This window comes from Pteronotus mesoamericanus, unplaced genomic scaffold (genome assembly GCF_021234165.1).
Source record: "Pteronotus mesoamericanus isolate MK-2021 breed Mesoamerican mustached bat unplaced genomic scaffold, CSHL_Meso_final contig_347, whole genome shotgun sequence".
NCBI classification, from domain to species: Eukaryota; Metazoa; Chordata; class Mammalia; order Chiroptera; family Mormoopidae; genus Pteronotus; species Pteronotus mesoamericanus.
Window position 1 is genome coordinate 73,818 of NW_026555137.1, and position 23,618 is coordinate 97,435.

Consider the following 23,618-nt stretch of genomic DNA (forward strand, 5'->3'; position numbering starts at 1 on the left):
ACTGCCACTGTGAGGGGCCTCCACACAAGGCGCGCTAAGGAAGGCCCAGTAGGAGGGGCCTCAAGGGCTCCCGGGGGCCTCCCCGACGCGAGGCCTCGCAGGACCGGCTGCCCCAGGGTCAGAGGTGTGAGCACAGACACGCCCCTCCCTGGCCCGTCTTCGCCCCAGCAGCCTCCCCGCTGGCCCGCTCCCGACTCCTCGGCTCCCCGCGCATCCGCTCCACCAGGTGGTCAGTCACCCCCGCGTGGGTGGGTTCACAGTCTTTTATTAGCCGGTGGCCTCCCAGGGAGCCAGGGCCCAGCCCCCTCCGAAGAGGGGGGGCCGGGAGTCAAGGCCTGTAGTCTGTTCACACCCAGGGTCCCCCGCCTCTGCCACCGCCCCCCCTCCCCTCTGCACAAGAGGCTCCAGGTTTGGCAGGGGCGGCCTTGCCCAAACACCCCAACATCCTCGACTCGGCTCAGAGCCCCAAAGCCCCTGAAAACCAGGCCAAAGGCCGGGGCCACTGAGGGGATCTGAAGGCCAGCAGCACCTCCAGCCACACTTCCGGGGGCTCCTCTGGGCCGCGCCAGCCTGTCGCGCCTCAGCCGGGGAGGGCCCACCGCCAGCTGCATCCCTTGTCCACGCCTGCCAGGCAGGCCCACTGCTCCCAAGCGCTGGCGTGGCTCCACCGGGCCCAGAAGCAGCAGCAACGGGTGTTAGGAGGCTCCAGGCTCGGCTCGGGCTGGATGGTGGCCCAGAGAACAGACAGTCCCAGTCCAGGCTGCTGCTCGGGATGCTCAGTGCCGCCACCTGGTGGCCGTGGGAGGCCCACACCAGACTCCACACTGGCTCCGCGGCCGCCCCCGCGGGTCCACAGGCTGGTGCAGGAGGGAGCGAATGCTGGACGTGATTTCTGGATTTGCTGTTTCTGCCTCTTTCCCAAGTACAAGCCCCGGCCACTCAGCGCATGGGAGGCAGGCGCCCCGGCTCCAGGAGGCAGGGCCTGAGGACCCTTCGTTCCCAGCCCTCCGGCTGGGCCCCTTCTCCCACAGAACAGGGAAGGAAGCAAGGCCCAGACATGTGCTCCCCGCCTTCGCTCATGATGGAGGGGACCCCTCCTCTCCAGCTTGGCCCGGGGCTGCACGGCCCCCGCCGCTGAAACAGGAGCCGAGCCCCCGCCACCCCCAGCCCACAAGGCCTTTTGTCTGAAGCCAGGGCCGCCCGTGGGCCGGCCCGGCACGTGGGGAGGCTCCGGCCACTTTCCTCCTCCCTCAGGTTACCCATCCCCCCACGGACTGCCCCCAAGCCGCCTGCCAGGCCCAAGGCACAGGGCACCGGCGCCCCACGGCTGGGCCGGGGAGGCCCGCGGAGGCCGTGGGACTGCGGGCAGGCGGGGGCCGAGTGGAGGTGCTCTGGCGGAAAGCAGGGAGAGTCTAGTCATCTGGCCTCTCTTCCGGGGGGTCCTCATCCTTGCGGGGTGCGGGCTGGCCGCAGAAATGGTCGTTCCAGATCTTGAGGAAGGTGACCCGGAACTTCCGGATGCGGAAGGCGTAGACGATGGGGTTCATGGCCGAGTTGCTGTGAGTGAGGAAGATGGCGACGTAGATGAGGAGGCTGGGCTTGTGGCAGGAGGGGCAGAAGAGCGTGATGCAGTTGAGGATGTGCAGGGGCAGCCAGCTCAGGGCGAAGAGGAAGAGGATGAGGGCCAGCGACTTGGCGATCTTCAGCTCCTTCCCATAGTACTTCTGTGGGTCGCCCCCAGAGGCCGACACCTTCTTGTTGAGCTGCCGGCGGATCAGGTAGAAGACCTCCAGGTAGATGAGGACCATGAGCAGCAGCGGGGGCAGCACCCAGACGAAGAAGTTGAAGTAGACCATGTACTCCATGCTGATGACCTCCTCAAACTCGCACGTGACCACGGGCTCGCCTGCGCTGCCGTTAGCCGCCCAGGCCCGCTGCGCCTCACCCAGCTTGTTCCAGCCGAACATGGGCGTCAGGCCCACCGCGAACGACAGGAGCCAGCAGCCGGCGATGGCCACCATGGCCCTCCGCGTCGTCACCACCGTCTTGTACCTGGGGAGGGACAGAGTGTGAGCCGCCTGCGAGGCGGACCCGACCGGGGGCCCTGCCCGCCAGGCCCGGCGGCGGGGAGTGGGTGTCCGTGGCTGAAGCGCCCGCGTTCCGGGTCTGAGAAGGAAGACAGCTCGGCTCCTCTCTCCGGGCTAATCGTGGGCAGAAGGCAAAGGATGCCCTTGAGGAGCTTTAACAAGGTCACCGAAGCGGAAGTCGCGGGGGCCGGCCCCCCACCCCGCTGATCCCATTGCTGCATCAGGACGGCCCTCACAGGGCGGGGAAGCGCCGGCAGACGCAGCAACGGAGGTTCAAGGCGGCGGCGGTGAGCTGCCCCGGCCACCGGTGGGAAGCCATGCTGCCCTGTGCTTCCCGCTGGCACACACCTCACCCTAACCACATGGCCGAGGCAACCCCCCCAGGCTCCGCCCACACCCCCGTTGGCGGGGCGGGGGTCCCCATCACCTGCCTCCTCCCCGGCCCCCTCCCCTCCCTGTCACCGCCCAGGGCTCATCTCCTGAGGGCTCCATCTCAAGAACCAGCTCCGCGCACCAGGCCACCTGGGACCATCCTCCAGCACGTGCGGCGGGCGGGCTCAGCGGACACGGCGTGCGGGTGGTCCCAGGCCTGCCCTCCGCCAGGAGTAAGGCCGGGTCCTGCCCGTGCAGCTCCCCCTTTGGGAGAAGACACAGATGACGCCAAAGTAAGGAAATAAGCCAGCAACACAGCGACAGGTGGTCCCGTGTCCTTAGAAGGAGACAACAGGCAGTGACGTCCGAGGCGGGACTGCCGAGCTCTGACGCGTCACAACACAAAGATGGTGAAAACCCCCGGGCGACCCGGACGCTGCTGGGCCCGCGGCTCCCACGCCCACTTCCTGGGAGGCCAGCCCTGCCAGCAGCCCGCGCACCCTCTGGCCACGCAGGGGCCTCTGAGAAGGAGCACTCGGCGCAGCAGCCGCCGGCTGTCGTTTTCCAACACACCCTCACAGAGGGACGGGCGGGGCCCCCGGCCCTAACCAGCTGCAGAAACCCACGGGGGGCAGGCGGGGGCCTCCCCAAACCGCTGCTCCCGTCCTGCGCCTGCGGCTTCCTCCTGCACGGTGACAGCCCCGAGGTCCCTCTGCCCATAACGCCCACTGTCCCAGGAGGCTCCTTGGGGGCGGGGGCACTGTGGGGGGGGGGGAGAAACCAGGCCCCCCATGTACAAAGCCAGCGCGATGGGGCCCTGGGAACCTTGTTGCCAACTTCCTCGCCTTAAGTGGGGGGGACACACGGAGGAGCCCAGGTGGCTCCGCACCTGCGGTGCGTGGTCCCCTCCCCTTCCCTGGGCGCCTCCCTGAGGCTCTCTTTGTCCGAACCCTTGTTTGCTGCTGTGACCGAAGCCCCGGCACTCCTGCTCGGTCCCCAGCAGGACAGCCGACGCGCTGCGGGTGCTGGGACCAGAGACTAGACCAAGTCTCCCTCCGCAAGAGAAGCCCCTGGGCCGCTCGGGGCGAGGGCCAGGTGACACGGGACGTGCCTGTGCCTGGGCTCCCACGGCGCCAAGCTGCCAGAACGTTCACCCCTGGAAGACCGGGGGGTGTCTAGGAGCTCAGCAAACACCTGGCTCGGGCTGCCAGGGCTCCGCCACGTCCCGGGGTGAGAGGAGGCCCGGCCGTGAGTCTCGGGGCCCAGACCCAGGGAGCAGAGCCGGTCCCGCGAGGGCGGGGCTGCGGGGCGTCTGGACGCGGGACAGTGGGGAGGCCCGCCTCCTGCAGGCTTCGAGATGAAACCGTCCAGACCCAGTTCAGAGATGGGGGGCAATGACAACCCCCCGAGGGAGCAGCAGACGCTGACAGCGTCCCCGGTGGGAGACGGGGTGGGGGGCACCTTCCGGCTCAGGAGGAGCCCCTTCCCCTCCTCCCGGCCCCTCCCGGCTCCCTGCAGCCCCAGGCCAAAGCGTCCTTGGCGCCAGCCCAGGCCAGGCCCCCGCAGACCCTGCAGCTCAGGCTATCGGTTCTCATCTGTTTTTCTTGCTATTTTCTCCACAGTGGGAACGGGCTGGACGCGGGACCTCGGCTGCGGTGGGGCAGCTGGTGGCAGGAAGGGCGGGCGGCAGCTCACCCCTCTCACACGCGGGCGGAGGGCGGAGGCGGCACGTCCAGGGCGCGCACGGCGTGGGGCGCGTCGAGTGTGCCTCCAGCGCTTGGGGATGTCCCTCCCAAGTGGGGTGCAAGGCCTCACCACCTCCGGGGCTGTGCTGGGAACTAGCCGGCGAGGCGGCTGCCCTCAGGAGGGAGTGGTCTCAGGCGGGGGCTGGGGGCAGAGGCAAACGTAGGCAGTGAGGCTGCAAGGGGGCCCGTCCCTAGGGAGCTCCTTGAGATGTCACCAAAGCGACCGGCCGCACCCCCCTCCAGCACCTGCCTCCCAGGGCCTAAGACCCACCTTCCAGTGGAGAAAGAGCCCCAGGGTTCGGGGCGGCCCCCTCTGTGTGTGAAGGCAACACAGCGCCCAGGTGTGAAGAGATCTATCAGTCGGAATGCCCGGCCAACAGTGATGACGTGGCAGCACCAGGTGTCAGGGGCGGCGGGGGGCACAGGCTCTCCGAGGGTCTGAAGTTGAAGAAGAGGTGGAACGGGCCCCGGCTGCCGCGAGCCAGCCGGGCCGGACAGGCAAGGGTTCCACATCGTGGCTGGCACCAGAGCGAACGAGCAAACGCAGTTCAGAAGTGACGTTAGAAAGGACAGCTACGCATGCTGGATCTGAACCGGGCGGGAGAAGACGCTGCGGGAGGGGCGGGGGGCGCGGCTCTGGAGGCTGAGAGAGGGCGAAACAACCCCCATCAGCCAACAATCGCCAAGGACAGCGCGAACCGCAGGCCAGCCCCGACTGCGGCAGCCTCACACCCGGGCGTCTGGGGGACTCTTCCCCTCCTTCTCCAGCTGCAGGCAAACGGGGCGAGGCCACAGAGCCAGCCGGCGGTAGGGCTGGGATCTCTGGGACTGAGATCTGCCCACACCCGAAGCCTGTGCTGGGCCAGCTTGGCCGCCCCGGGGGGGCTGGGGGTGAGGGGCGGGGGGGTGGGCGTGCGGAAGGGGCCCCCACCCCGCACCCCGGGATCTGAGCGGTGGAGAGCATGCCGGCAGGCCTGCCTGGGGACCGCCTCCCCCTCCAGGCCGGCCCAGCGGACTGGCGGGTTCACGGCTGCTTAGCTGCTCAGCCTTCGCTGGCGTGGGCCAGGGGGGCGCAGCTCTGTGTGCGCCCAGGCACCTCCCACCCGCGGCCTTGGCGCTGGCCGTCTACGCCCCGATGTCAGGACGCGCCTCTGCCTGCTTGGGTCTCAGCTCAGAGGTCGCTTCCGCAGAGAAGAGTCCCTGAACACAACGGGGGGGTCACCCGTTTGACCCCCACGTTTAACTCCCCTGACTGTCTCCACACACACATTTCCGCCTGTTTCTCCCCTGCAGGGGGGACTGGAGACCCCGCTCGCAGCAGGCTCCCCGCGGCTCCCCCGACGGAGAACAGTGCGCAGGGGCCGGATGCTCAGCGGTGGACAGATCCACATGTTGCTTTTTCAACCATTTATGATTTACTCAGTGATACATACAATCTACTCCATGACCGACTGAAAGGACGCGATCATTCGTGACTGACCGCGGGCCTCTCACGGGAGGACGGGGAGGGAGGCGCCGCGCCCGGCGCCTGGTCAGAGGAGGTCGGGCACGAAGGCAGAGCAAGCGCCCCGGGAGCGGCGGGCAGCCCGCAGCCGAGTCAGAAACTGCCAGTCCCCGCGCAGGTTCCACTGCCTAAAGCCACTCTGCCGCAGACCCTGACAAGAGGCGTGAGCAAGCGCCACGCCCCCCCCCCGCCCACCCCCAAGCAGCTCCGGCACATTCAGGGCGGCGCGGCTGAGCCCCACGCTGCCCCCGCGCAGTGTGAGACCAGCACAGCCGCCCGCCAGGGCCTTGGGCCTGCAGCCCCGAGAGGCTGGGCCTGCGCCTCAGGCCAGGTCCCAGCGGGAGCCCTGAGTGCGTGTCCGGAGCTGCCCATCTGTCCTCTGCCTCCTGAACGGGCCCTTCCAGGGATGACATCATTCCCGGGGGGGCCCGCTGTGCGCTGAGCGGGGCCTTCCCCCGCCTGCCGCCTCAACCCGGGCTCTTCCGGACGCGGCGGGGGCCGACTTCCCGCTCACTCCTCAGGACAGGGAAGGCGGGGAACGCCGTGGGGTGCCGCCCGGGCCAGGCAGGGGCGCCGTGAGCAGGGAAGGGGCCGGGCACGGAGGCCCTGGGGCGCCGCTCCCTCATGGGGGCCTTTCCCAAGCCCCCGAGTCAGCGGGTTCCCGGCGGCACTGCAGGGCTGGGGCGGGGGGCACCGACGCCAGGGTCCTTCCCTCCCTCGCTGTCAGGTGCCCTGGTGCCAGGCAGCAGCCTGGCCCGTCGCCGCCTCGGCTCCGGCGCCCGCAGCCCCCGGGCCCGGCCAGCCCTGGGCCCCACGGCCGGGGTGGGGGCGCTGGCCGGGGGGGCTGGTGTCTGAGTCACCCCCCTGTCCTGACTGGCTGCTCAAGGCCTTCATCCTCTGGGCCACCGATTTCTGGCAACAAAGGCCCCGTTATAAACACCTGACTTCCGTGTTCCAGGGGAGCCCCCGCGGCTGGGGGTGGCACGGAGCAGGGAGAATGGGGCGCAGCCACCACGCAGAAAGCCCCGCGGGAGAGAGCTGACCGGCGTCTTAACGCCTGCATGTCGGCTCCAAGGGGAGAGAGACTCCGCGGGGTGGTCTGGAAAAGGCACGGCTGTGCTCGCAGCCACCAGGGCGGTGAAGGGCCCGGCCAACCACGCAGGGTCCCCACGCCAGGCCGCCGCGTCACTCGCACGGGCTCCTGGCTCCGGCCCTGGGCCCAGGGCTGGGCAGCGGGCCAGAGGGGTCAGCACCCTCTGCGGTCCTGCCGCTTGGACGGCTGAGCCCCTTTCCCACGGGGGCTCAGGAGGGCGTTTCGTGGCCGTGACCCCCGCCTTCCTGCCTCCTGCTCAGCCTCTTGTAACTGAAAAGCTGGACCTCCAGACCCGGAAGGAAGGCTTTCAGACTATTACACAGCTTCCCACAGAAAAAGTCTTCCTCCCAAAGGAGAGCAGGAAACCAGATACGATCCCTCCAGGGGCCAAATACGTAGCAGTAACTTTGCCCAGAGGAGTCCGAAGGGCCGGAGGGGAGCGGCGGGGGTGGGAGGCCAGGACGTCTGGGCCCCACGGAGCCCGCTCCGCATCCGGCTGCTCCGGGGCCAGGACCAGGACTGCCGTGAGGCGACCGGCCGGGCCCAGGGCCGGCCTGCAGAGCGGCGGCGGGGGAGCAACCCTGCCCTCTGAGAAAGAGGGGCCGCCGGTTGACGAGGCTGTTGGCGGGATGGGCCTGGGGAACGGCTCCTGGTCACTCTGAGGACAAACGGTCCTGCAGACTGGCGTGGGCGCCCCCCTGCCTCCCGGGTGCAGACCCGCCTCCCCGGCCCTGCCCCCGAAGCCGGCAGTGGGGACAGCGGGTGTCCACAGCCACGCCCTTCACTCCCAGGCCACGCGGGCCCTGACCTCCCAGGCTCTGAGCCCGGTCCCTGGCGTGTCCTCCCCTCGCACAAAGGGGCTTTCACGAGGCTCAGAGGCGCTGACCGGGGCGTCCACAGGGAGTGGGCTGCTGGAGGTCCTCAGATGCAGGGAGGGAATTTGTCCCCAGCCCCCACCCTTGTCCCTGGGAGTCTGGACGATCGGAAATGCCATCCCTCCCTTCCCGGCCCCCCCGCCCCCGCCACCCAGGAGACAGCAGGCGCAGGTGCTGAGCTGGGAAGCGGAGGCCTCCTCACACCCCAGGGGCAGCCGGCACAGCGCCCACAGCCCAGAGGCGGGGTCCCCGGGGAAGAGGGCGCAGACCTGAGCGCTCAGCTCCGGAAAGCGCCCCCGACCTCCGCGTTCCTGGCCGCTTCCTGCCCGAAGCTGGACTCCCAGCTGCACGCACAGCCAGGGGGTGAACAGACCGCCATCCAAGGGCCCACCTGCTGTGGGTGACTCTGACTCATCAGGTGGGGTGGAAAAAGCCACAGTGTCTGCGCCAGGGCTCGGTGACCCGTGAGTGGCCACGCAGCGAGGCCCCCGGGGCGTCCGCTGTCCACGAGGTGACATTCCTTCGCCGGCGATGCGGAGAGATCTGGCGCTGTGGGGAGCTGCAGCGGCCCCCAGCCGCTTACAAGAGGCGGCAGAGAACCCACAGCCCGGAAGTCCGATGTCCCCGTCTCACCGTGCCCGGCTGAACCGTGCAGAGGGGGCCCACGCTGCCCGGAGAGGGCGCCTGCGTGACATGGCCCCGATCGGGCCCCGGGCGCGGCCTCCTGCCTCGTGACCGCGCCGTGTCGGCGTCCGGAGCCCCGTCCGGCACGGGCACCAGGGTCCTCAGCGGGATGACGTGGGGCCTCGGGTCCCCTCTCCTGGACCCCCTGGGCACGCACCGAAGGGGGGCAGGAGCCCAGAGGCGCATGGGGTCCCGGGGGCATGCCCCCGAAAGCACATCACACTCCAGCTACCTGCCCATGGTGGGGGGGGGGGGGCGGGAGGAGGATGGGAACCCCAGGGAACGGAACGAGAAGGAGGCATTTGCTGGGTGAGTGGGGAGCTGCAGAGTCAGATCTGCGCTCAGGCCGTGGCCCCACCAACTACCAGCTCGTGGCTCCCGCAGGCCACAGCTCCTGGCCTTGGGCCTTGGGCCTTGTCCTCAGCGGCGGGGACGACAAGGCTTGGCTGGCGGCCACTGTGGCCGAGAGGCTGGAGCAGGGGCTGAGCTGGACGCCCGCCAGATGCCCGCTGCTTTCGCCGCCCGGAGGACACCCCTGAGTGCCCTGGGAAAGGGTCAGTCCTGCCGCGATGCCGGCAGGTTGCAGAGACAAAGAAACAAGAAGTTTCTTGTTTCACTTGGGAGGCTGTTCACAGGGCTTCAGTGTCTGCTTTGCAGCAAATTCAACCTTGGTGCAGGATCAGAATGTGCTCCCCGGTCCGGCTGACGAGTGGAGTGGGGGCGGGGGGCACAGGGCTCGGATCCAGCAGGCCCAGCCCTCGCCCGGCTCCCTCTGGGGTGCATGGTGGGCGTGGGGCCACAGACGGGCGCACCCTTCGGAGCCCCTCCGGGCGTGTCGGGGCCAGGGGCGACACAGCCTGTGCCCCGCAGGCGAGGCCGCGGAGCCCAGACCTCCCCTGGCCTCGGGGCGACGCTCGCCCCGACTCAGGGTCTTCTGTCTCCGCGGCCCGGATCCCAGGGCTCCCTCGAGTTCAGGGCACCCACCCCCCTGCTCTGGAAAAGATGCCACAGGCGGCAAGATGAGAGGGAAGACAGAGAGGATGGAGGGCTCCCCGCCTCGGGAGCTTTTCCAGAGAAAGGATCCGCCCCGACCAGGGGCCTCCATTCCATCGCTGGCACTTTTACACCCGGAAGTCCTCCCTGGGGTCCAACCTCAGCAGCTCCTGCTCCGTCCCAGCCCTGGGGGCACAGGGGAGGAGCCCAGCACATGGCTGCTGCCCCCGTCTCTCTGTGGCGTCAGCTTGCGTCCTCTCCCTTCTGTCCGCTAAACATGCCCAGCGCTCAGGCCCAGGGCAGGAACCAGCCCTTCTCAGCCGGCGGCCCACAGAGGAGCCACCAGCCCGGCGCGCCACCCCGCCCTGCCCCTCCAGTCCCCTGGCATTTGGCCCCGATGTGGGGCGGGGGGAGGCACAGGTCCGCCCAGGCAGAGGAAGGCTCGGAGCAGGACCCCTCACGGGGACATCAATCAGCGAAATCCTGCTTTCCTGCCTGAGCGTTGACCTGCAGGTCCCGGAGGGTGGGAGCCAAGTCCGGGTCCCCGTGGGTTTCTAGCACCTGCCGTGGTCCCTGGCACACAGTCAGTATCCAGGACATCAGGGAGGAAATTCCCCAGATTCACACACACTCCTCAACCAAAGCCAGCGAGCGAGGCAAAGAGGGGGCTGGGGGAGAGACAGAGCCGGGACCCCGTGAGCCGAAACGCTGCAAACGCAAGAGCTGTTGCCGCCACATGATCACCTTCCGCGGGAGAGAGCTGGGAGGGGCTTCCGGGGCGCACGGCGCCCTCCCGCCTGCACAGGAGCCTGCGCCCCCACCAACGCACCCCGAGAGCGGGCCTTGTGTAGGGGCCTCGGCGCTGCCCCGCGGCACCCAGCCCAGCGTGTTGAACCACTCAGTTAGGAGGCTCCAGCGGGAGTCTGACCTCAGGTGCTCCTGCCGCAAGGCCAGCACCCTGCTCACCACTGCGGGGGGGTTGGGGAACAGCCTGTTCTCCTCTGCGGGGCGCGGCCGCACCCCGGAAGGGAACGGCGGGGAGCAGGGCCTCGGAGGGGTGGGTGGGTGTCGCCTGGCTCTCAGTCAGCTCTCCCACTGCAGCCCTGCAAGGCACCTGGAGGGTCTCAGTGGGGGTGTGGGGGCGGGGGAAGGAGCTTATCAAACCAAAGCCCCGTTTCCCATCCCCCACAGGACTGGACAAGAACCCCAGGCTGGCCTGGGGGCGGAACAGGGCAGGCATGGGCAGGACAGCCAGGGGAGGGGGAGGGATGGGGACACCAAAGTGCCCCCCCCGAGATCAATACCCCCAACCCGGGCCACGTGGAAGGCCCCACGCGAGGCCCCGGAGCTGCCCCGTGGACGAGGCGTTAGAGCCCAGCGCCCGCTGCACTCGGGGCGGGAGCTCTTGCTGGTGTGGTGCCTCCCTCTGCCCACTGGTCACCAAGCCCCCCACGTCCAGCTCCCAACGGGGCCCCTGCAGCTCAGGCAGGTGGGAGGCGGAGGAAGCAGGTCCAGCCCCGGCCTGGGGCTCGGTTGCCAGGCCGCCGGGCCAGCCCTTGGGCGGCCCTGAACAGACGGGGGCGGTCGGGGCGCCTAGCGCCCCCCACATACGCGGCGGCCAGCCCGCCCCGCCCCTCCCGACCTGAGAGCGCCGCCTGCCTTACCAGCTTGTGCTGCAGGGACTGGCGTTAAGCCCACCGTGCAGACGTGGACGGACGCTAAGCGACTCACCCAAGACCAGCCAGCCCAGTGTCAGACCCAAGGCTCCCATGCGGGTCTTTTCACCCATCTGCTCAACGACTCAGTGACAATTCAGGTCACACTTAGCAGTCACGTGGCTGCCAGCAGGTCCTTCATCTGTCTGAGCCTCAGCTTCCTCAGAAAACGTGGAAACCAGGCATATGTTATACTGTCAACATGAAATGCTGTCAGTCCTCTTCAGGGAATGGTGCAAGACTTCACGAGAGAGAACCCACGTAAAGCCTTCAGCACAGGGCCCAGCAAGCGCCGGCTGCCCGACCGTCACCCGCTGCTACTCACACCCCGGGGTCCGCGTTTGGAGACCAAAACCAGGCAGAAGCCATGCTGGGCGGCGCGGAGCCAGCGCGGACAGGCTCGGGCCAGTGGGCAGGCTGACAAGGGCTGCGTTACACGCAGCACGGGCCGCTGCAGGGATGTGCAGGCAAAACCAGAAAGGCTTCCCGGAGGAGGTGTCGTCTGAGCTGAGTGTCCGAGAACGCGTGGGATCTCGCAGACGGGGCGGGGAACAGCGTTCTGGGGTGTCTCTGTGAGTGGTTTCACCCTGCTCTGCAACCCCGAGGCCCGGGCTGGTTCGGAAGCGACAGAGGCAGAGATGGCACCCTCAGCACAGGCAGCATGGGGCTCAGCGCCGCAGGGGCGCCAGGCCAGGGGCAGGGACCTGGGCCCGGCGGCCGGGCCTGAGCAGAGCCCCCCAGGCCTCCTGCCACCAGGGGGCAGGGGAATCATCAGCCTGTGGGTCTGTGCCCTTGAGGAGAGGCCTGGCGTCACCAAAGTCGCTCGCCGACTGGGACCTGTGAACTGAGCCCCCGCCTGGGGGCCGGAGGTGCCCACCCGGATGAGACTTGCTCTGGACCTCGGTGAAGGGGGCTGGCGGGAGGGGCTGGGGCGAGCAGGCAGTCGCAGGAAGGACCTGGAAGCCAGGGACAACATTTTTGACTTGTGAAAATGAGGATGAAAAGCTATAACCCCCTCCACTCACACACACGTCCCCACGTGGGTGTGAACGTGTGAATACAACACCCCACCTCCGCCCCACAAAGCCACTGTGGCCTCCTGTCCGGATGCGAGGCAAGCTTTGAGCCCCTGCGGCGCCTCCGGCCCCTCCTGCGCCACTGTCTCCGAGGCGCCCACAGAGGCCTGTCACACAGGGACCCCCGGGCCCAGCGGGCCCCCACACACGCCGGGTGTTTTCCTCCCCGGGGGCGACGAGGCCTCGGGAGGCAGAGCGGGGCTCGCAGGCTTCCCTCCTAGAAGCAGGAGCAGGAGCGGGGCGCCCCCCACTTGCCTCTCTGTGCCCCAGCGCCCCCCACCTCCTGGCAGTTTTAATGAAATAACCCTTCACTCCCCAGGGCCTGCGTTCGCCCTGTGGGTGACTAGGAAATGTCCCCCCGGCTTCTTCCCCGCGGGCTCCCCGCCCCAGTGAGGCCCCTCCCCCTGCCCCTGGTCCCGCTGGGCCTGCGGGGCGGGGCGAGCCGGAGGGAGACCTCGGGGCTCTGCCATCGGCCCCACGGCAGCGTCTCCAAGGGTCCGGGTCCCCGACCCCGTCCTCGCTCGCCACCCCGTCTCCAGGAACGGCGGTGCCACCCCCCATCACACCGGGGAGTCGCAGCCGGCGCCCTCTCCCGCCCGCAACCGCTCTCCAGCAGGGCGGCTCTGACGGGGACACGCCGGCGTCCCCCCGGCCCCCCCCCCCCGCGCCCTGCGCCCAGCAGGCCGGCCCCTCGTGCTCCCGTGGGGAGCACTCACCCTGCACACACAGAACTCGGTTGTGAGAGACGGCTTTTCGTGAATCACTGAATTTGATTCTCTGATGTTTCATGAAGGACTTTCTACCTTTCGAGTGTGTAATGGGGATGATGTCATCCTGCGCCGGAAGCACTTTCGAGGCTTCTCGGTGCACTTAGAGCAACGCGGGAGCGCTGGGCCCCCAGCCCCTCAGTCCCGGGCCCGGGTCCCTCCAGGCCCCGAGGGCGCCGGGGAGAGGCCGAGGTCAGCCTGGCATGGGGGTGCCAGGACGCACCCCTCCCCGCCTTCTCTGGCGACCCCGCAGCTCGGGAACTGTAGGGCGGCCCTTTCTGCGGCTCCCAGGGACGCCAGGCGTCCCGGCCCTAGTCACTGTCCCGCTCCCGAGGGGACCGTCTCACACTCGTGACTCTGACCCTTGCGGCTGCCCACATCCTCCCACCCACCGATGACCGGGCTCCGGAACGGGATGCTGCCTCCCAGCACCTGCGCCCACACACTCTGCCTCCTGCTGAGGGCTGAGCTCCACGCCCCTCCAGGCCACCCCGAGGGCCCCGCCTGCCCCTCCCAAGGGCTTCACCCCCGAAGCCCCTCCTTCGCTCAGGCTGTGCTGTGCCCCCTCTGCCACGTCTCGGTCAGCACACGAACCCACTGGTGTCCCCTCGCCAAAGAGGATGGCACGGAACAACACGCCCCGTTCCCGCTGCCCTGCCCCGCTCGGCTGCTCTCCGTGCCACCGTCCCGCAGAGGACGGAGCCAGCGGCCTCGGGCCCCCTCTCCACACGCGGCCTCTCGGACACCACGCTCGGGGCGCCGGGGCCCCCGTCTGGCCCTCCCTCGCTCTCTGGGGCTGCCGCCTGCTCTGCTCCCCAACCTCCCAACGCCCAGTCCCCAGTCTCCCTCTTCGCGGCGGGGACCTCAGCCAGCCACAGGGTCCACGTGCCCGTGGCTCGGACCCCCAGCCCGGACCTCTCACCCTCGAACCTCTCACTGCCTGCCCGAGCCCAGCGGGTCCGAGGGGCACCCTTCGCGGCCTCCACGCCCGCGGCGCCTGCACCCCTCCTTCAGAGGCTCAGGGGAGACGCTGACACTTGACCCTTCCTCCTCTCACGTCCCACATCCAATCCGCAAGCAAACTCTTTGGTTCTTTCTTCCAACTATGTCCAGAATGTAAACAAGTCGGTGTCCAAACTCAGTAGGATACAGTACATCAGAACGCATACATCTACTTGATTCCCTTTATAAAAGTTTAAGGACAGGCAAAACCAGTCCTTGGGGACAGAGGCCCACCTGGTGGCCACTCTCGAGGGGACGGACCGGGGGCGACACCCGGGGGCCTTCTGGGTCCCCACACTGTCCTGGGCGGCGGCCACGGGGTCCGCCCTCCTGCGGACACCCGGCGAGCTGTGTGCCCGAGCCTGGGGGCCGCCGGGGCGCCCCACGCCCAGCCCTGCAGCGGAGGCGGCGCTCCTCCCCGGGAGGACGCAGCCGGCGCGGCGACTCAGGGCCCCCACAGCCGCGGCCTGCCCGGCCGGAGGGCACAGGGCCCAGAGCTCCGGGGCTGGCGGCCGCCGCAAGGCTGGTCGGGGGCGCGGCCCAGTCGGGGCGAGGGCCCCGGGAACCGCCCGCCTCACGGGGGGCCTCACGGGGGAGGCTGCGCCGGAAGGGGCAGCGCGGCCCGGGGGGCAGCGTGAACTGCGGGCGCCAGGCGGTGACAGCTGGGACATGTTAACAAACGGTAACAACCCAAATAACCAAGAAAGGAAGAAAAAATACGGCGCTCTTTCACTGAAGAAACGCGGACGGCGCCTGCTCGGAGCCGCGCGCGGGAGGCCATGGGCAGGGCCCGCGTGGCCCTGGTGGTCGGCGCTGGCCACGCTCTGCAAAGCCACCGGGGCCGGGAGCGACGGGGAAGAGACATCGCTGCTGCAACCGGAGGGCCTGACAGAGGCGGGCGCCGGACCCGGCGGGGGCGCCGCTGGAGATGAGACCGAGACACGTGGAAAGGCAGGCTGACACGACAGCGCCGTAAACACCCTTACGAAATCGCTCCCACTGGCACGTGCAAGTGCTTCTACCACAGCACGAGGCGAACCGGCTGCACTGCAAAGCGACCAGGGCTCTCGACGACGTGAAAATCCATAGGTGACCGATAGGCACGTACATGGACGTGTGGAAAACTCATCTGTGTGAGGTATGATTCGCGATGATTTCCTCACCTTTATTTTTTTCCTGCATTTTTCAAGTTCTTGACAATGAACATACACTGATCTTCACGCTCAGGAATAAGTATCCATTGTCAGGTGTGGCTTCGAGGCCCCACCCTGACCCCTGAGCAGGGGCTTCTGCAGAAGGCGCGGCCCCCACCTGCTGCGGAGGAGCGCAGGCCCGGGCAGGCGGCGGCGGCCCCCGGAGCTGACCCACGTCCTGGCCCTGCACGACCCTAGCAAAACCTGCCCGGAGGCCGTCCCTACCTCAGACAAAGCAACGACCTTTCCCATCAGGGGCCACGGTCCCTCACCAGCTGCTGACTCAACCTGTGGAGGCTGCCTTCTCTGCTCTGTTCCTGGGGGGCGGCCGCTGAGAGCTCTTCCTGCCCCGGCCTGGGACTTCGGGTCAGCGGCTGCGGTGGGGACGCGGGGAGGACGGGCCTCCCGGGTGAGTGACCTTGAGCAGGCTGGAGCCCTGGCCTCTGCTGCCCCTTCCCAGGAAAGGGGGCGGGACGGCACGGCCGCCCCTCGGCTGCTCCGGCCTCAGGAGCTGCCCTTATCCAGAACAGGGGACGCCTACGACTCCTGAAAGCAGACGCCAGGACCTGGGACCCCGAGGCCACAGCCGGCAGCCTGTGGGGGTGGGGCACAAGCCCAGGACCCCTTCGCTTGTCAGGAAAAGCCCGGGCTGGTGGGGAGGGGCGGCCGAAGTCACGCCTGAAAGCACACACGCCCCGGTCCACCCACGTCTCGCCCTGCCTGTGCCCACCCAGCAGGCCGGCCTCCGCTCCTGGCTGTGCTTCCCGGTCAGCAGCCCAGCCGGGCAGGCGTCCAGCTGTGGACAGAGGCAAGGCCGCCAGGGGCTCCTCTGCCCACTGGGGTTAAGGTGAGGAGAGCGGGAGGCGCGTGTGTGCGATGAGCAGACCGCGGGGGGCGCGGGCGCAGAGCAGAGCGGGGGCGCTCCCTGCTGCGCACAGCCTCCCCCCAGCCCGGCAGCCTCTCGGGGCTGAGGCAAACCCCGCCCCGGCTCTCTGGTAAAGGCCTCTGGGCTGGATCCGGGTCCTGCCTCCTCCTGACGAGATGCTGCTTGGGGCCAGCGGCTGCACCTCCTGGCGCCTGAGACCTCAGCTGATCTAGAAAAGCACCTGTAGGAAGTGGCTACGACGTCTCTACGCGGGAGAGGCTGCGAGCATTCCGTGAGGTGGACGAGATACAGACACAGCGTCCGGCCTGGCCCCAACGCTGCCAGCTGTAAACACCTCCAGGCCCCAGGACCCTCGGCGAGGCCGAGGGAGAGCTGAAAGGAGCCTCAGGGACCTCGCGTCCGGCCCCTGCCCTGCTGGGGGCGGGGGCACCGACGGGGGCTCCGGGGCTGAGCCTGTCCTGTCCTCGGCGCAGTCAGTCGGTAACCCAGGTCCTCTGGCCCCAGAGCCCTGCCCCCGGCCCCGCCCCCGGCGGGCCTCCTGCCCACAGAGAGGGCTTTGCTCAGGGGCCCCGCTGCCCCTGCCCAGAGGCGGCCCTGCCGTAGGTGCCCCCGACCTCCGGGGTGCAGGGCACTGGGGCAAAGGCAGAGGGACGGCTCCCAGAAGCAGGAGCTGAGGGGAACAGGGTGTCAGTTACCAAACATGTGAGCTGTTATGCAAACGACACGCAAAGCACATGGAAATGACCGCAGGTCATTGATGAATCAGCCGCTGGAGGCTTTTTCTTTTTTGGTAACGGGATCACACTACATGCTGTGAACCTTTTTTCTCGCTCATCTTTCTGCCAAGTGGAGGGAAATAAAATTTGTGGTCGACCGACGAAACCACACCGCACCCGGTGAGGGGCCGGGCGGACCCCTCCCTGGCGCCTGGGCCGCAGCACCTCTGGCCGGAGCGGCTCTCCCAACCCAGCCGCCCGGTGACCCCGGGGCCATGGGAGGCTGACAGGCAGGGGCCGGAGCGGCCGCCACCTCAGCCCCCAGGACCCCGGGGCGGGGGCGGGGCCCCGGCAGCAGACAGGTTCCCCCCACGGGGCCCTCCAGGCACTGGGGCCTGAGCGGCCGCAGCACGTCCAGCCCGGTCCCGGGTGCTGAGTGCCCGCGAGGCGCTGGCACGGCTCCCTGGGAACTCAGCGGGGGGCACGCGGGGGGGAGCCGCGCCCGCCTGCTCGGCCCCACTTTGAGCCTCACACTGAGCGCGCTGAGACGGCACAGGCGACGCGACCGTTCGCGGCTGGCGCACATGTGCCTGACACGGGCCGCGCCCTCCGCGCTCCCCCAGGTGCCCCGGGAAGAAGGGGCAGTGGTCACGCCCGTTGGCGGACGAGGGACCGAAGTTTCCGGAGGCGAATGAGCAGCTTTCCCAGGTCACTCAGCTGGACGCCCACGGCCAGGCCGGCTCCCAGGCCTGCACGCTCAGCCTCGGCGCAGCCGGCGCCCCCAGAAGGCAGCCCATTGCCACGGCGCCCCCAAGGCCTGCGGCACAGGAGCTGCCCCCGAGGGGCGGGCCTGCCGCCCTCCGCGACCGCCGCCCCACAGGGCAAGGAGGGCACAGCCTGCCCCCGTCGCCGCAGGACCCGGCCGCCGGCCACCTTCGCGCCCGCTCCGGCCAGAACTTCCCGGGCAGCTTCCTACCTCTGCTCGCCTGTGGGGGCCGGTCTCCAGAAGCGCCGCGCTTCACGGGGCCCGCAGAAGCCCAGCTGCCAGACGGGCTGCGACCGGCGCTCCCTGCACAGCCCACCGTGACCCGGGGCCCTGGGCGGCGGAGGCCCCTCGGCGCTGAGCTTCCAGGCCTTCCCGGTTGCCGGCTCAGGACACGGTCTTCACCCCACCTCCCCGGGGAAGCCTGGCAGCTGGGGGTGGGGGGAGGTGGGCAGGGAGCGCAGGCTCTTTTCCCCACCAGCCCGGCGTCAGGGGACCCCCTGGGTCTGAGTTTTCTTTTACCTGCTCCCGCGGCAGCTCCCTGACAGGAACGTGGTGAGAACAGGAAAAACGGAACGTGAAAAAAGCTTCCCAAAGTTGCACAAATTCAACGCAAACAGGAGGAACATGGGTGGCTCGGCCTGCCTGGGCAAGCTGCCAAGTAAGGCCAGAGGCCCCGCGTCCCAGACGTGGACGCGGCTCCAGAGCTGGCAGGTGTCAGAGACAGCCACAGCCCCCCAGCCGCAGGAGGGGCCCCAGGGGTGTCCCGGAGGGCAGCCGGCAGTGTGCCCGCCCGGCTGGGGGACGCGACAGGGTCCGGCAGCCCTGGGCCAGGAGCCCCAGGGCGGACTGACACCTGCGAGCGGGCAGTCACCAGGAGCCCACCGGTCCTGCAGCTGCCTGGACACAGCACGAGTTGCCGTGCTGTGACCAGCAAAGACCTGCTCCTTGGTTTGGGGACCGAGCTGGAATGTTAGAGGAGGCGCAGCGTCTCTCCCTCCTCCTGCAGCAACCAGACTGCCTGGCCTCGCAGGGCGGCCCCAAGGACGCAGTCACCTGGCACCGCGCAGGGCCTGCGGCCGGGCGCCCGTCTGCCGTAGGAGCGGCCCTCCGGCTCCCGGGTGCCACCCTCTGCACTCGCGCCCGCCCCCTCCGCAACCTGCTCGCCCCTCCACTCGCCTGAGACCGGTGGGCCCGGCGCGTCCCGCCCAGCGCTCGCTCCGACTGCCCTGCCGGCCCCTCCAACCCCCACTCCAGGCTGGACAGCTGGCCGTGTCCAGAGAACAGCAGCAGCTTAGCTCGGGCCCTGGGCACTGCCAGGAGCACGTGCCTCCAGCCACCCGGCACCCTCCTGCTTCGGCGACAGCTCAGCCTGGCACTGCGGGGCCCGGGGACAGAGCGGGACGGGGCACAACGGCCCGGAGAGACCCTCCGGCCGCCCGGCGTGGGCGTGGCCAGCACCCCCGCGGCGCCCACTCACCGGAGCGGGATCTTGACGCGGAGGTAGCGGTCCACGGCGATGGCCAGCAGGGCCAGGATGGAGCTCTGGGTGAGGATGAGCACGGGGCAGGCGACCATGAGGCAGGTGTGGAAGTAGGTCTGCGGCCCGATGTTGATGAGGATGGCGAGTGGGATGACCAGGGCGCCCACGGCCACGTCGGCCACGGCCAGCGAGGCGATGAAGCAGAAGGTGGCATCGCGCAGCGCCTGGTTCACCTTCACCGCCCAGATCACCAGCACGTTCCCGGGCACGGAGACCAGGGCGATGAGCACCTCCACGCTGATGTAGGCGGCCTGGAAGCCCGAGATGGAGGGCGGCATGGCCGGCGAGGCTGGCACATCCGCGGCCGGCACCTGGGGCGGGGACACACGGGGTGGGAGCCTGCGGGGCGGGAGGCGACGGGGCTCTGGAGTCCCTCCCTCTGGAGATGTGCCCCACTTGGCGCAGCTGGCGGAACGCCCCCGCCCTTCCGGGCCCAATCTCTGTCCCTCCCGCTATCGCCCTGGAGGTTCCGTCAGCAGCCTAAGGCAGCAGCGCCCGGTCCCCCCCGGCTCTTTCATCAAGTGTAAGGCAGCTCCCTGGCACACACCCTCCAGGGGTCCCCCATGCCTGGCTCTCTCCCCCTGAGCCCACAGGACGGAATGCCAGGAGCTCACCAGCCTGCCTGCTGGCCGCCAGAGTGTTCCAGGGGCGGTGCCCAAAGTTGGGGGCACCTGGTGCCGCCCGGAGCTCCGGCCGCGCCGGGCAGGGCTTGGCTCCGCGCGCCGCGCGCGCCGCTCCTCGTCCTCCGGCTCCGCCGCAGCCCGGCCTTTCGAGCAATCACATGGTGCGCGAGGCTCGGCCCCGGACGCTTTTAAAGAGGTAGCGCCCTGCTCCGCGCCTGGGACGGGGCTGCCGGACGCCGGTCTGGGGAGGCGAGCCAGGCTTCGGCCAGGGAGCGGGGTCCCCTTTCCCCAGCGTGCATGCACCCCCCACCCCAGCGCTGGGCGCCAGCCCTCCAGCCGCGCCCCGGGCCCCGCTCCAGCTCCGCCGGGGGCCCTCGCCCACTCTTGCCCCTAGAAGGGGGCTTTCTAGTCGCCGGTTCAAACCCTCTCCGGCCCCTCCCTCGGGGAGCCCGGGGCGAACGGAAACGCAGACCTACCCAAGGTCACCAGAGCTAGCAGCACTCAGAGCCACCTGAACGGATCCGTCCAAACGCCCCCGGCCCGACGCCTTCAGCGCCGCCAGATCGGGGTGCCAGAGAGCCCGGGGCCAGCGCGCTGGGTCGGGGCAGGGAGCGGACAGACTGCGCACACCGGGGCGGGGGCGGCACACCGCGGGCCCTCCCTCCGCGCCCTCCGTCTCCTCCCCGCCCCTGCCTACGCTCAACAAAGGGCGTGATTCTGGGCGAAAAAAGCTGGGGAACGGGAGCTTTCCGTGGAGTCCGCTGCGTGAATCCAGCCTCCGGAGTGGACGGAGGTGCAGCCTCCCTGCTCCCACTCCGCCTTCTCCACGCGGGGCGCCCGGGAGGCGACCGCTGCGCCGGCGACGCGGCTCCCCCGCGGGCCTCCCCCGACCTCCCGCACCCCCGCCCCCAGCCGAGACCCGCTCCCCGCGCCTCCCCGCCCGGCGCGCGCTCCGGGCTGGCGTGCTCCCGCACCCGCGCGGCAGGCGCGCTCCCGAGCCACCGCGTCCGTTTCCGGCTCTCGGAACTGCCGGCTCGTGATTTCCATTTCACAGATGGGGCTACCGAGGCGCAGAGAAAACGCCTGGCTCCCGGGACCGGCTCCACCCTCCCACACCCCCGCCTCTGGGCCCCTTCCCGCCGCCCCTCGCGCGGCCCAGCCCGCGGTAGATAAAGAGGCCCCGCGGCAGCAGGTGCCTGGTACATCCTAACGGAGCCCTGGGCGCCGCGCTCCCTCTTTACCTGGCCCCGAGTCCCTTCGTGGCGGCCGCCTGCTGCAGGCTCCGTCTGGCGGGCCCACCGGCACCTGCCGGCACCCCATCCCCCGCGCAGACCCTCACTCGGAACGCGTGCCTTGCAGACACCCCAAACCGGGGAAACCTCACGGATGGTGGGAAAGGCCCCTGAGAGAGCCCAGAGTCAGGCGGGCGGCCCCAGGCCTCCATCCAGGCAGCCCCCGAGGCTCTGCCGCTTCTTGCATCTCAGGACCCCTGGAGAGCCCTGCCCAGAGGAGGGGGCCTTCGCTGCACCCTCCTGGGCAGGGGATAACTTCCATTTCTGCCTCAGGCAGCAAAGCAGTGGTCCCTCCAGGAGGCCAGCTGGGGAGACTGGAGGCTTCCGGGGCCTCGCCCTGCCCTGCCGCCTTTGCCTCCGTCCGCGGACCCTCTGCGCTCTCCCCGCCTCAGTTCCTGTGATCAAGCCTTCCCTGGATTCCCGCTCAGCACATTCTGACTGTGGCTCGCCTGCCTGGCCAGAAACCCCGCAAGGACCCAGGCAGGCCGTGCGCGGGGCCGGGGGTGGGGGCGCCGACAAACCCTGCCCCACACGCTTCACCTCTGGAGGGCACCCCCCACACCCAGCGGTGGGTGCCCTCGCATGGTACCTGTAGGTGATTTGCTCCTCGGTCCTGGGTGAGAGAGAGCAAAACGCTCATCCCCCTCTTCTCCCCTCCAGCCCTGCCTGTGCCCAGGGCCGCGCCTCCCGGAGCCGGCCCGTCAGGAAGGGGCGCCGCCTTCGGGCACCAGCAGGACCGGGCAACCAGGCTCCAGCCTCCGGGGAGGCCTGCGTAGCAGGGGGGGTGTTAGGGTCCTCCTCGCCCCCCTTCCCGCGCGCGGGGGGCTGTTTCTGTCCCTGGGCTGCTCTTAAGCATTTCTCCGGGCAGCGCCGGGGGCGGAGGCAGGGAGGCGGCAGGGCCAGGGCTGGCCGAGGGCAGGCAGAGGGAGGGGGAAGGTTTCTGACGGTGAGGGAGCCCCGGCCTTTCCCCCAGGGTCCCGAGCCCCAAGCCGAGCCCCCCACCTGCAGCGACCTCCTGGGAGCCCCCTTTCCAGGCTGTGCCCCAGCTCTCTGCCTCTTTGCCGTGCCGCCTGTGTCAGAGGCTCCCGGGGGGGAGATGCTGGGCCGGGGGCGGGGACTATCCCGCCCCCCCAGCCTGTGCGTGGGGCGGGGGCCGGGCCGGGTCTCCCCCGATGGCGGGCTGTGCCTCAGCCCCGTGTGGCTGTGCTGCTTCCCTTTCCTCCCCACTCTTTCCCTCACTCATTCATTTATTCTGCTCAACACACAGGCACTGAGCCTCTTCACCGACAGCGACTGAGAGTTGATGACGCCACCCACAGTCTCCAGAAACAGCTGCCAGGCAGGGGGCGCCTAAGGCACAGGGACCCCAACGGACAGGCCCCCACGAGGGCCGGGGCATGCGTCCTGCCGCCGCCCAGGAGCGCTTCCCTGGCCACACGGCGCAGGGACAGGCGCTGCGGGCCCAGGAGACGCTCCGCGGTGTGGCTGAGGCTGGGAGGGCGGGCCAGGTCTGGGGGGGGTTAATTTTATTTATTTTCAGAGAGAAGGGAAGGGAGGGAGAAAGAGAGGGAGAGAAACATCCACGTGTGGCTGCCTCTGGCGCGCCCCCTGCTGGGGACCTGGCCCCCAACGCAGGCCTGTGCCCTGACTGGGAATCGAACCAGCGACCCTTTGGCTCGCAGGCCGGCGCTCTAGTCACTGAGCCACACCAGCCAGGGCAAGGTTTTATTTGAACATTAGATTCTATTAGCTCTGTGGCTTTAAAAACTTGAGAGTTTGATCTTCAAGCTAATCCATCCACTGTACAGGTAAGGAAACTGAAAGAGGCAACGAACTTGTTCCACATGTGAGTTGGGGACAGAGCCTGGTGCCGGGGGCAGGGACGGGGACATCGGAGGTGAGCTGTGTTCGGGGGCTCCCTGAGCAACAGCCCTGTAAACTCAGAACTTGGTGCAGTCAGGTCCCGGCTTTCGCCCCTCCCCCGCGGGCAAGGCCCAGAAGTGCCGGTGCCCCCAGGGCGTGTCCGGTGGGCAGGCCAGGGAGCCCGGCCGGCAGGGGCTGGGACGGGCCTTGGGCAGGGGCAGGAAGCCGAGCTCGTGGAGAAGGGCTGGCAGCCAGAGCAGGGTTTCGTGGGCAACAGGAAGAACCACAGCCTGAGTGAGAGAGCCCGGTCTGCGCAGGGCCGGGCGCTGGCCGCAGGGTGACCGTCGGGAGCTGCTGGGGCTGCACTGGGCCGCGGGCCCAACCAAGGTGGGGAGGCTGGCCCGTCCGGACTCCACTCTCTGGCACTGGGTGAGCCCGGCCAACGCACGGCACCCCCTCGGCCTCGGTCCTCCTAACCGCGTGACCTGCTCCACGCATCTGGGGTGTCTTCACTGGACAGACCTCAGGGTCCGCTCGGCTGGTCGGGGGCTCGGAGGGTTTTTGAACAGGGGCCTGAAGGAGCTGCGAGACGCTGTGGCTAGATCATCGAATCCTGCGCAGAGAGGAGGGGCCGGGAAAGCAGGGAGGCCGTCAGAGGCGGCAGCAGGCTTGACCAGAGAAGTGACGAGCAAACCTAAGAGGACACCAGGGAAGAGCGAAGACAGGCAGGACGGAGGCCGCAGAGCGCGCCTGGGCCCTGGGCCGCAGCGAGGAGCCGCCCCGGGGGGAGGCGGGGCAAAGGCGCGGCTCCTGAGAAACGCTCCCG

General features: G+C 69.3%; 1 protein-coding gene across 2 annotated transcripts; it reads right to left on the reverse strand.

Moving 5' to 3' along the window:
• Window positions 1–16: 16 nt before the first annotated feature.
• On the reverse strand, window positions 17–20,519 carry ADORA1 (adenosine A1 receptor). 2 transcript variants are annotated; one of them, XM_054576497.1, is made up of 4 exons: window positions 20,114–20,178; window positions 19,629–19,780; window positions 18,952–19,325; window positions 17–2,052 (listed from the first exon to the last, which is right to left on the reverse strand). In XM_054576497.1, exons 3-4 carry the CDS (start codon window positions 19,290–19,292, stop codon window positions 1,413–1,415), a joined length of 981 nt encoding a protein of 326 aa, XP_054432472.1. In that variant the 5' UTR covers window positions 19,293–19,325; window positions 19,629–19,780; window positions 20,114–20,178; the 3' UTR covers window positions 17–1,412. The 2 variants fall into 2 exon arrangements, with proteins under 2 accessions (XP_054432472.1, XP_054432473.1); XM_054576498.1 differs by lacking the exon at window positions 19,629–19,780 and having other exon boundaries at window positions 20,114–20,519.
• Between the last annotated feature and the right edge of the window lie 3,099 nt (window positions 20,520–23,618).